This window comes from Macaca mulatta, chromosome 9, assembly GCF_049350105.2.
Source record: "Macaca mulatta isolate MMU2019108-1 chromosome 9, T2T-MMU8v2.0, whole genome shotgun sequence".
In the NCBI taxonomy this organism is placed as follows: domain Eukaryota; kingdom Metazoa; phylum Chordata; class Mammalia; order Primates; family Cercopithecidae; genus Macaca; species Macaca mulatta.
This window is the reverse complement of record NC_133414.1, coordinates 78168194-78180803: the sequence shown is the minus strand read 5'-3', so window position 1 is coordinate 78180803 and position 12610 is coordinate 78168194. Positions and strand designations below refer to the sequence as shown.

The window sequence follows — 12610 nt, the reverse complement described above, 5'->3', positions numbered from 1 at the left end:
TGGCTGTGAGCATGCTGGAATTCTCACTGGGCTCGCTGAATAGATGCCACAGGGTCTTGCCCAAAGACTTCCTATCAGGCGCCTCTGCAGGACCCTCCCCTGGGTCACATGTCTGAGCTCAGCAAGGGTTGGGGCTGAGGCTGGGAGCCTGGCCATGATGGCCATCAGAATGGAGTTCAAATCCAGATTTGACACTTATTAGCTGTGTGACCTTGAGCAAGTTATTTAGCCTCTCTGAGCCCCAGCATGTAGAGTGCATTGTATATCACAATGACTGGCATAGAATATAGACTCAGTAAATGTTAGAATTATGAATCTGACGTGTGTATAGCTTGAGCCCTGAAAGCTAGGAGCCCTGGGATTTTCTGTCTCCTGACGGCCCTGGGCAGTGACAGTCTGTTTCACTTATTTGAAACCTAGCACATGTTTCCAGTCACGGCTGTATGTTCTCATGGCCCTATGTCCCCCACTGTGCCTGGCACAAAGTTTGGCATGAAGAAGGATGTAGGGAATTGGAGTCTGAGGGCTTTGGGGCCTGGCTGTGTGTCGTCTTAGGAGGAGGGCTCTAAGCCAGCACTTGAGAGATTTGGGGGCAGCTGGCTGTGGCCCTGCCCCTACCTCTGGAGCAGGTCTCTGGCACCTATCCCAGGTCCAAGCAGGAAGCCCAGCACAGAAGGGTGTGTCTGTGTTTCCTGATCCAGTGGGGAGACATGAGGGTTGGTGGGAGCTCAGGCCCCATCCTAAGGGTGGGCCTGAAGATGGTGGAGGAAGCCACTTGGCTATGCTGAATGGGAGGTGAGGAGGCCAGGAGGCTGAGGAAGCAGCTATTGCACAGAGCAGAGCGAGGTCAGGCTCTCCCTGGGGACCCATGCTGCTCGCCGAGGCCCCGCTACTGAGGAATGCCAGCAGGCAAAGCAGCGTCGCTCACCACACCGAGGCTGGAGGTCAGGGCTTAGGAGTCTGTCTCTTCCTGCTGGCATCAGCCTCTGCTCTCTCTGGGCCTTGCTTTCCTCCCATAGCCAGAGGAGCCAGAGGAAGAAGATCTGGGACCTCAGGGAAAACCCAGCAGCAGGGTGGAGCCCTTCAGGCCCAGCAGCTTTGCTTTACCCTTTGGAGCCTGTGTCACCTTGACCTAGTGTCGGTGCCACTTCGCCCTATGGGGAGGATGGAGGCAGAGTCAGGATGGAGCTGAGATGGTCCCTGCTTCCAGATGCTCTGGAGGCAGTCCCTGCCAATCCTGCAGAATTAGGATTGTGTGCATCTACCCCTGACTGTTGGATCTGGGCACTGAGGCAGTCTGATTGCCTCAGATGGGGAAAGGAGAAGGGCACTTAAGAAGAGAGGTTGGAGGCCCAGTGTGCCTGGCAGTGTTGGAGCCTGAGCTCGCACTGTGGAAAGCGAAAGGCATTATGCACATGTGTGTGCAGGCGCTCACCTCTTGGCAGATATTCACCCTGTGTTTTTTGTGTGATGGATATTATGCTCCATGAGGGAGGGGTCATGTCTTCCCCTTTTACACAGTCAGGAAACGGGAGCAGCAGCATGGTGTGATGGAAACAGCAGGAGACTCTGACTCAGGCACACCTGATCAATCCTAGAGTGACCTCTCTGAGCCTCAATGTCCTCGTCTATCAAATGGGGACAAGAAGACCTACTTCATAGAGCTATTTTGGAAGTTTGAGTAAAAATAATACCTGTGAAAATCCTTGGCCTGTGGGATTGCCTAACAAGTGTTCATTTCCTCCCTTCCTTCCACCGCAAACTTCCTGCAACACCCAGCAGAATGGCGTGCTCTCCCCAGCTATTTGTGGATGATGTTCTTAGTAGATGTTGTTTAATTCTCATGACATCTGGTTTGGGAATGGCAGGGGGCTGAGGTTTTTTCTGTAGAAGATACTCACTCACTGTGAGATGTCAGATTGTCACCTAATTGCCCAGTGCCTCGGTTTCTCCACTTGTAAATCAGGGATAATGCTAGTGCTGCTAGCTAGCTTCTTTGCAGGATATGATAGGGTAACGCAAGATAACAGATGGAAAGTGGTTTGAACGTTTAGAGAAAGGCATCTTGCTCAACCTTGCTAGTAGTTAGGGAAATGCAAATTAAAGCAGCAATGCTATACCATTTTTCATGTGTCCGATTGGCAGCCATTTAAAAGAGAGATCACTTCCAGGTGGGCACATAGGCCCCCTCATATACTGGTGGCGGGACTGCGAATTGCCACAGCCTTTTCCAGAAGATAATATGTCAGCGTCTAGTAAAAGTTCACATACACACTCCGGGTTGTATTTAATTGACCCAGCACTCCCGCTGTTGGAGAACCAAACGGAAGAGCCAAATCCCAACACAATTATGTACAGAGAGACGTTCGCGGTGGCATTGCTCACGGGGACGGGGGCGGGAATCTGGAAACATCCAAATGCCCATCGGTAAGGGATGAAGTCTCCATTAGGAAACATCCATACCATGAGCTATTATTATCTCCTAAATAGAAAGAGGTAATTCTAAGCAATGTTGGCCTGGAGTGCCATCTGCGGAATTTCTTGATGTGTGAAAAGCAAGTTGCTTGTATGTAGAGGGTAACTCTGTTATTCTCAAAGTAAACAGTAGCCTCACAGCTCCGTACATGTGTGTAATGGGAACATATTTCTTGGGTGCAGAGAAAGGCCTGGTAGGATGCATGCCAGGCCCTGCCTGCCCACTCTGGCCATGGTCATGTTTGACTCACAAAGTGTTCCTTACAAATTGAGTTATTTGCCAACATTTAAAAATTGAATTCATGTGAAATCCTGATTTCTAGTTTTTCATTGAGAAAAATCAGAGGCTCTGCCACCCTGGGCCCACATTCCCTCTTGGCTGAAACACATCAACAGCTGCCACTTTTCAATAGAGAGCATGTGGCCTCCAACTGGCCATCATCCCCACCCACCCAGCATCACCCTCATCTAAATTCCCTGCTGGCCTTGTAGGCATTTCAGTTTGCAACCCCTGTGATGGGCTGTTAATATTCAGAAACTCAATAGGATGTGTAGGGGAAGAGTTGCCCCCTATTATGTAAATACGTCTTAGAATCTTTTGTGTTTTGTCGTGCATGGTGGCTCATACCCGTAATCCCAGCACTTTGGGAGGCTGAGCCGGGTGGATCACTTGAGTTCAGGAGTTCGAGACCAGCATGGCTAACATGGTGAAACCCCGTCTCTACTAAAAATACAAAAAAAATGAGCCAAGCTTGGTGGCACGCACCTGTAATCCCAGCTACTCGCGAGGCTGAGGCAGGAGAATCACTTGAATCCAGGTGGTGGAGGTTGCAGTGAGCCAAGATTACCCCACTGCACTCCAGCCTGGGTGACAGAGTGAGATTCTGTCCAAAAAAAAAAAAAGAAAAATGAAAAAAAAGAAAGAAAAAAAGAAGGAAAGAAAAAGAATATTTTATTCTTCAAATGACTATTGCATGCTTTGTAATTAGGATATTTTAATTATAATATTAGAAGGAAAGCAAAAGGGGACTGTGGACTGGACTGTTGTATGTCATGTTGGTCAGGAACCATCTGGTAGGGTCACCTCATTGTTCACTGGGGATGTGGGCTGACAGGGATTGGGGCCCCTCCAAGTCCAGAATTAAGGGCTCTGGGCTCTCAGCTCTTTCTTAATCCCTCACCCCTATATGTTGGCAGAGATGTGGAAGTCTCTCCAAAAGTCCTTTCTTCCAGCTCCATTCACTGCCCTGTGTCTTTCCTGGTCACTTATTGACAAGAGAGATAGTACACCAGCTTGGGTCTTGATGCTGGTCTCTAGCTGGAGGTCTCTGAACAAATTGCCGAATGGCTCTAACCCTACTTTGTGAGCCAGGGAGATGGACACCCCCCCAGGCCAGATGCACAGTAGGTACACACTGAAGGCTGATGTGTGTGAGTCCGGCCCTGCACTACCAAGGCAGACAGTTCTGTAGGAGGTTAGGATTCCTGGTTGGTGAGCGTGGTCCCCCTGGTGTCACTGCTGGGCTCTAGGGAGGCCTGCTTCTGAGCTGCTGGAGGACCAGGGCCCTGATGGAATGGGACCAGAGTGGGGGCTGCTGCCATGTGGGAGAGAGCTGTCTACCCTCCCAGCCACCCTTAGAAATGGGATCTGATCTTACAGAACCTCTGTCAGCTGAGCCCCAGATCTCAATAGAGCTTAGCTCTGAGCCCTTCAAAATTCAGCTTTAGCCTCCACAGACTTGCTGTGAGGTCCTGGGCAGGTCACCTCCCCTCTCTGTGCCTCTTTGGACACCATGGCCTGCTGCATCCCTTCATATACAAGGTTATGGGATAATATGGTGAATACAAAAAATGAAAAACAGGAAGAGCTATGCTCATTGGGCACTGGTGGTGGGCTTGGGCTTGTTGGACTTGTCAAGCCTCCTGTTAGACCTCTGTCTTCCCAGACAGTGACCATCTCCTCAATGCTGTCCCCAGGAAAACCAGGCTCTGTCACTCTTGGGGGATGTCGTCCTGGAGGCTGAAGGCAGCAGCCCCTCCCTCCATCTACTGAGCCTAGAATATGTCACTCTTTGCCTAGAGTTCCCTTGCAGGACAGCCAGTCCCCATGAGGGCAAAGAGGACCCGATAGGCCACAGCCCCAGTGTTTCACAGGCCACTGTGCTATACCCAGGATTGAACAATGTTAAAACCAAATGATACAGACCCTCTCTTTTTTCCCATGTGCTCCCAAACCCTCCATCTGACTTGATTCCTTCTCCTCCCTTCCAAGCCCCAGTTCTCTCTGGAGCTGCAGAGGTGGGAGGGGCTGAGGAGCAGACCCCCTGCTGCCCAGGAGGCTTCTCATCCTCTTCTCCTTCTTTGTGTCCCCAGGAGCCATGGGGTGCCATGTTGCTACCAGCTGCCACGTGGCCTGGCTTTTGGTGCTGATCTCCGGATGCTGGGGTAAGTCCAGTCCTCCCTGTGTCTACTCCACGGGCAGCCTCCGCACGGGAGGCCAGGCTGGAGGGTGTTGGGGCTGGTGGTTCAGCTTTGTGCTCTGGGACTCTGGAGACACTGCCTTACTGTGGGACTGAGGCACATACTTCTCTCTCTGGGCCTCGGTTGCCTTCTGCAGCTCTCACAGGGCTGAAAATACCAGCTGTCCCCAAAGCCTGGGACACAAGAGGGAATGGGAGGAGCCTTGAGAAATACATGAGCTCTAAGGGAAGGAGGCACCTGTGACCGCAAACCATCCTCCTCCTGGGGTGCAGGGACTGGCCACAGCTCTGTTCAGTTCCACGGCTGTGTTCTGAGCACCTACTATTTGCACCGTGTGTGACCTACTGCATCCAGCTCTGGGGGAATGGAGGAAATAACTTATTCTCGAAGTTCAGAGCCTGGCAGGGGAGAAAGACACACGCAGGATTTCCTATACTGCAGGGTGAATAGAGTGGTAATGAAGGATGGGCACGGCTCCAGGGACGTCCATCAGAAGAAAATATGAACTGGGCCTGAGGGGACAGCAGAAACCCAGCCAGAAGGGTCAGCATTTGATCTGGCTGTGAAGACCAAGAAGTAGTTTTAAACTAGGTGAGCAGGAAGAAGGGCATCCTGCTGGAGGGCATAGTCTGAGCAAAGGAATCGCAGCCGGGAGGCTTCCCCTCTGCCCTCCTTTCCTGGCCTTGCAGCAGCCCGCTCTGAGTGCCAGCTCCAGAGCCCATGGAGGAGGCTAGAAGAGGCCTGGGCATTCGCTTCTCGCTTGGCCCCTGGACAGCAGGTGGTGGGGAGCAAAGCAGTCCTGGGCTGCACTGAAGGCAGGCCAGGAGAGCAGGCACGCCTGACGTGGCATCCCCGGGGGCCATGGCATCCCCAGAGAAGAGCTGTGGGCACCGTGTACCTGGTGACACACGCACACACATTCCTATGGGGGGCCAGCTCCTTCTCCCTCTGCAGGGAGCCAGGTGGAGTCTCTGGAGGCCGCTGCAGGCTCGTGCTTGTTGGAGTGTTGCTAGCATCCTGCAGCCTGAGTGTCCCTCGAGGATCCCCTCTCCTTGCCTCCATGTTTGGAGGGATCCCTACTGGAATACCCCCTGTGGTGGGGAGCTCACTCCCATCCAGGCAACCCATGAGCACAGCACAGTCTCAAAGACTCTCAGAGTGCAAGACAGCCTCAGGCGTTTTCTTAACTCCCAGCACATTTTACAGAGGAGACACCGAACCCTGGAGAAGTACTGGCCCAAGGCTGTACAAAGCAGGGGTCTCTCATCCTCCATGCGGGCGTCTGTCAGGATATCACCCCTCCAACCCTGCTCCCCCCGCCCCACGTGGGAGGCTTTAATCAGGGGCGCCTGAGAGCAGCCCTGACCTCCATGTTCACTGGACGGTGAGAATCAGGACACTTTCTTCAGCCTCCCTGGGGACTCTGCCACCTGGGACCCACCCCCCTCCCCCATTCCGTTCCACTCACTTTCTTCATCTGTTAAAAAGAAATACACTTGGCCTGGCACGGTGTCTCTTGCCTGTAATCCCAGCACTTTGAGAGGCCGAGGTGGGAGGATCGCTTGAGGTCAGGAGTTCAAGACCAGCATGGCCAACATGGCACAACCCCAAATCTAATAAAAATACAAAAATTAGCTGGGCATGGTGGTGGTGCACACTTGTAGTCCTAGCTACTTGGGAGGCTGAGGCACAAGGATTGCTGGAACCCAGAAGGCGGAGATTGCAGTGAGCTGAGATTGTGCCATTGCACTCCAGCCTGGGTGACAGAGCGAGACTGTCTCAAAAAATGAAAAAAGAAAAAAAAAATACATCAGTAGAAATATAGCAGGTGCTAAGCCCTCAGCTGCCTTCCCCTGTGAGACATGGCAGTCTCCCCTTGAGCTCTCCAGATGAAAGATGCTTCATGCATTCAGGGTGAGAACAAGAACAGAGCGTACAGTCAGAGCTGACCTCCTGTCTTCCAGTCCCACTTCAGCCAAGGGGTCCCTTGGGCGAGTGTCTTAACCTTGCTGTGCTTTAATTTCCTTGTCTTTAAAATGGGAACGATAATAGGACTTTCCTTCTCTGGTCGTCGAAATGATCAAATAGATTAATCTATACATCAAGCACTTAGAATACTGACTGGCACAGAATAAGTGCTTATTAAGCATTGGCTCCTTTATTATCAGAAGTAATCTTTCTCTAAGGGGAGCAAAATGGGACACAGAGAAGCTAAGCAAGTTGCCCAAGGTCATCTAGCAATTCTATGCCAAAACGCATGTGGTCGGCCTGCGTGTGGACTATGTGCTTGCCATACGCACAAGGGTCCCTCTCTCTCTCATTGCTTAGCATAGTCCCCTCTTCCTGGTCCCTGTCTGAAGCAGCCAGTGCTATTCCTTTGGCCTGCTGGGGCAGTGGCTGACTTTAGGGACTGGGGGAGAGTGGGTGACTGAATCACCTTCTCAGGCCACCCTCTAGACACCCGCCCCGACCTAGCCCTTCACTTGTGCCCCAGACCAGACCACACTGCCCTCGCCACTTTGCTTCCACCTGACCCCGTCGCCCCAGCTGATCTCTCCTCCCCTCCCTGGTAGTCAGAGATGGGTAGGGCTCAGGGCTGTCAAAACCCCTTGCCAGCCTGTCTTCTCTCTTTCAAGCCTCCTGCCCTTCTCCCCTCTGGCCTCAATGTACTCTAGCAATTCTCCTTCATCCATGGGCTGGTTGGGGAGGCAGGAAGCGGCCTGGGCAGGCCCGCCCCATCCCATCCTAGACTGACCAGCCAGCGAGGATCCTGCTGGGTCACTCCTTCGGTCCCCAGGCGCTGGGTGGGGACCCATGCGCCTGACCATGAGGCCACCTGGCTTCCCCACCTGACACCATGTCAGGCTCCTGTCCCCTGGGGTTCCTGTGGGCCACGCTGCAGCCACCCCAACAGTGACCAAGGTGCACAGGACACCTGTGGCTGGGAGGCAGGACTGGAGCGCAGGGCAGAGCTTTTTGTCCCCATCCTGAGGCTGGAAAATGGGGCAGAGGGCGAGGCAGAAGGAGAGGGATCTGCCTAAGCTCCCCAACAGCAGTGGCAGAGCACGCAAAATCCCTGACTCCTTGAATTTATCCCTGCACTCCCTGTCTAGTGCGCCTTCCTTGTCAAGGGATGACTGGCAGGGGGACTCTGATGCTCTCTCCAGCCGGAATCTCAGTACAGCCACTGCGCCTTCAGCCCCCACCCCTGCCCCGAGGTCTGGGGAGGCAGCCGAGGCGTGGACTCAGGCTGGCCTGGCTGGAATCTGGAACCTCCACTTGACTGGGTTCTTCATGCCCTCAGAGGAACCCCCACCCCGCAATTCAGAGAGAAGTTCATGCTTCCTGACTTGGGCTGCCATGATCCAGTGGGGACCTTCCCCATACAAGCACACCGACGTCCCTTCAGTCCCAGATCAGGTCCCCTGGATGGCACCTCCATGCCGCCACCCAGCCTGTGTTTACCCCTGTGTGTAGGAAATTCTTGTCATTCAGCAGGCAGCTGGAACGCTGTGCCCTCTCTGCGCCCTTCTCTCCCCTCTCCCCTCAGGCCCCTTAGGGTGCTGGAACTAAGTAAAGCAGGCACATGCCTGCCTGGTCTACCTTTGCAGGCTGTAGTTGGGGAATGGCAGTGGGGGTGGCGGGGAGGGTGGGAGAGGGTGGGAGAGGGCTCAGGGCAGCGCTCACAAGCCACCGACCCACAATGGGGTGGGCCATGTGGGGCCTGAGACAGAGCAAGGGGTCCTACACTTGGGAAGCTGGGATTCTCCTTCCCCCGAAGAAATCACCCCCACCCCTCCCCTTCCACATCCACTTACATTCCCGCATCGCTGGAGGCCCCAAAGCTCCTGAGCACACAGCTACTGCGCTTTAACAGCGGCTTTGAGAATAAGTCACCTGTCTGCCCCGCCTGTGGTGGGCCTGCTCTGGGAACACGGGAACTGCTTGTTATGTGGCAGGCCACCCACGTCCCCGAGTCTGCCTAGCTGCCCGTGCAGAGCTCCCAGCCATTGATTATCAGCAGGCCCTATAAAGTAAAATTTAAAAACGAACGATGCCACTGCAGGTGATTTTATTTTTCCTCACTGGTTTCCTAGCCTCACCAGCCCAAACCAGCTATTGAGTTCTCTGGGCACTCATCTACCTCGGCTGGGCTGCGTCCTGCTCTCCTGTATCCTGAGCCCAAGGCCCCTGGCAGGGATCAAAAGCCTTCCAGTGGGCTGCAAAGGCGGCATCTTTATTAATACCAATGTTAATACTGGCTACCATTTATGGAGTGCTTGCTGTGTGCCAGCGGCACAGCGCTAAGCGCTTTATGTATGTCGTCTCATTTAATCCTCAGGTTAGCCATGAAGTCCTATTGTTATGGCTGTTTTACACATGGGTAAACTGAGACATGGGATAGTCATATGGCTAGAAAGAGGCACAGGGGGGTTTCAAAAAAGGTGAGGCCCTTGACCACTGCCTCTATCTGAGGCTGTTGTGCTCCTGACATGAGAGTGGGGAGGTGTGTTCATGGGTGCATGTGAGTATTTGGGGTGGTCGGGGAGGGCTTCCTGGAAGAAGGGCCAATGGAAATGAGATTTGAAGGGTGAATAGGAATTTGGCAAATGAAGGCAGAAGGGCCGTCGGTCCTGGCCAGGAAGTGAGAGAGGGCAGAATGAGGGACTAGAAATGGCATCAGCTTGTCTGCCTGAGCACATCGAGGTGGGGAGGAGGAAAAGAGGCCAGAGTCTCCCAGCTCTGCCTGGTCCCAACTAGGAGGCATCTTGGGCTGGAGGAGGAAGTGCCATACCCAGATGCCAGCCTTCTCACCCTCTGGGACCCTGGCACTGCTCTGAGGGAGCCTGGGTCAGCAGAAAGGGAGGGAGAGAGAGCTACCCCATATGCCCATGCTCAGGGCCCCTGGAGGGCTGAGCCAGTGCCCCCGATGGCAGGTGCTGCACAATGACAATCCCACTTCCAGCTAAACCAGCTGCCTTCTGGTTGGGAGGGACCAAGGGGAAGTGCCCTCACTTGCCAACTGAAGGCCCCTAGGAGAAGCCGGGGGGACCGGGGGAGTCAGCCTCAGGGAAGCTTCGAGTGGGGGCTTCTCATAGGTGCTAAGCTCCCCAGCCCATGTGGGTATCACCCTGACCGCCTCCAGCCCCAGCCCCCTCTGAAGCCATCACAGAGCAGTACATGGTTAACAGCACGAGCTTTGGGGTCTGGCTTCCTGGATGGCCACCGCCACTTGCCAGCTGTGTAAGCAAGGCATGTTAGTTATCCCCTGGAGTTCTCATTTTCCCCTGCCTTGCCATCAGGATTGAGTGAGGTGGTTTAAATAGCTGGTACAGAGAAGGGGTTCCTGAGATGGCAGCTGTTATCATCATTGTTATTATTCTGCGGGATCAGCTGGCTATTCCTGTACATACCAGATCATCCTGTGGGCCATCTAAGTGTCAGGCCCTGTTCTGGGCACCGGGGTTCCAGCCGTCAACCAAGCCCTGTCCTTGCAGAGCTCATATTCTGCTAGAGCCACGCTGCCCAATAGAAAGACAATGCAAGCCACATGTGATTTTAAATGTTCTAAGAGCCACAGTAGAATAGTAAAAAGAGACCAGGTGTGGTGGCTCACGCCTGTAATCTCAGCACTTTAGGAGGACGAGGCAGGAGGACTGCTTGAGCCCAGGAATTGGAGACCAGCCTGGGCAACATAGTAAGACCCTCCCCAATGCATCTATACAATAAAATAAGATAAAATAAAATAGCCTGGCCTGGGGCATGCCTCTGGTCCCAGCTAACTGGGAGGCCGCAGTGGGAAAATTGCTTTAGTCTGCGTGGTCAGGCCTGCAGTGAGCCGTGATCACACTGCTGCTCTTCAGCCTGGGTGACAGAGTGAGACTCTGTCTTAAAAAAAATGATAATCAGAAAAGTAAAAAGAAACAGGTGAAATTCATTTTAATCATATATTTTACTTGATCCAATATATCCAAAATATAATCGTTTTAATATATAATCAATGTAAAAGATCAATGAGCTATTTTACACTAATTTTTTTCATACAGAGGCTTCTAAATCCTGTCTTTTGCCTGGGGAGCCCCTGTCATATGCTTGCTCCATGTGGCCATGCTCAGCAGGCACGTGTGGCAGGCGGCCTCACTCGCCACACACCTGACAGGCGCCTGCCGACCTACTGGCATTGTCCCTCACTTGCCCTGAGGCAGGATAGTGACTTCCAGGGTCCTGGGAAGTTGACCATGGCCATGGACACAGGCTCAGTGCCCACTGCAGCCCTCACCCTGTGTCACCTTATAGAGTGTGTAAAGCTGATGGGGGGTACTTGGCTGATGCTCTTGTCCTCTGACTTCCAGGCCAGGTGAACCGGCTGCCCTTCTTCACCAACCACTTCTTTGATACATACCTGCTGATCAGCGAGGACACGCCTGTGGGTGAGTGGGGACACGGGCTGGTGGGCGTGCGGCTGGCCTGGGGCGCAATCCCTTCCCACAAATGAAGGGGATCTTATAGGTTGAGGTCATCTTCCACCTGATTTTGGAGTATTTTCCATGGTATTCAGAGAGGCCCCCACTAGGATGCCTCCAGGGACGGGGTACTCAGTCCCACAGAGGGGAGCTCTGAACGTCAAATGGTTTATCACATTGAGCCTCAGATGCTCCACTCCCGCACTAGTGGGGATTCCTCTTGCACTTGAAGGCCTTGTGAATATTTGAAGTGGCAGCTGTTGTGGACTGTGTTTTGTTGGCCTTTTGCACTTTTCTGTGATTACTAAGTTTTCTGCATCGAGTTTGCCTGGTTTTGGCATGAGAAAAAACATGAACTAGGGGGTGATTATAAACATCTTGGTGCTCGGCTCGTTGCCCCATCACTCAGGTCCGTCCCAGTGTCTGGCCCCCTACTGAGGGCCTGCCTCCTACATCTGTGGCCCCATGGTCTTAGCTCAGTTCTTAGGACCCAGAAGCTTCTCAGGCTGAATTGCAGGAGCTGTCTTATAGCTGTGCTGATGGGAAGGCACCTGTGCCCGTGTGCAGGCAGCCAACCAGCAGCACCTGACCTGAAAAGGGCCTGCCCACCTCCACCGACAGTCCTCCTCTGTCATGTCATTCTCGCTGGTGTCACTTTAGGGAAAGTGTCTATCATCCGGGGCTTCTTACTTTCAGGTCTGCCTGCTCTACGTGTGCAAAGGCGTGGCTGTGTGCCGGAGGCCGAGTGTGTCAGGGGTCAGCATGGTGCATCTTTAGGGAGCATCGCTTGAACTTGAAAATGAGGCATGATGGCTCAGAGTGGGGCGAGATATTGAGATGCTCACCTGATAGGTCATGTACATACTCTTTCATATAAAACCCAGTGTAGGTGTTTGGTAGAGTGGATGCATAATTTGTCAACGATCTCTGCTGAAGTGGGGTGCCTTACGCGGACCCAGACTCTCCCCTGCTGTCAGTGGGGGCCTGTGAGAAGCGCCTCTCACTCTTCCTGATGGAGGCTTTTTTTTCAGGGGGTGCTGGGCACAGCAGGTGTGCATCTGGCTGTTTGCTGTGGGGATTGTCCCCATGGCCCAGCAGCGCTTTGTTCATGGGGGCTGTGGGGGGCCCTCTGTGGAAACCGGCTACTACTTTGGTGACAGATTCGTGTTGTAAGGCTACATTTGGGGTTA

At 53.3% G+C, this 12610-nt stretch overlaps 1 protein-coding gene across 1 annotated transcript in view; it reads left to right on the top strand.

Annotated features, from left to right (window-relative positions):
* CDH23 (cadherin related 23) overlaps positions 1-12610 on the top strand; it is a 422351-nt gene that overhangs the window by 39159 nt on the left and 370582 nt on the right. Inside the window, exons 2-3 of the mRNA XM_077946644.1 lie at positions 4849-4920; positions 11310-11387. Of these exons, the coding sequence (XP_077802770.1) occupies positions 4854-4920; positions 11310-11387 (145 nt within the window). The 5' untranslated portion in view covers positions 4849-4853. The remainder of the gene's footprint in view (positions 1-4848; positions 4921-11309; positions 11388-12610) is intronic.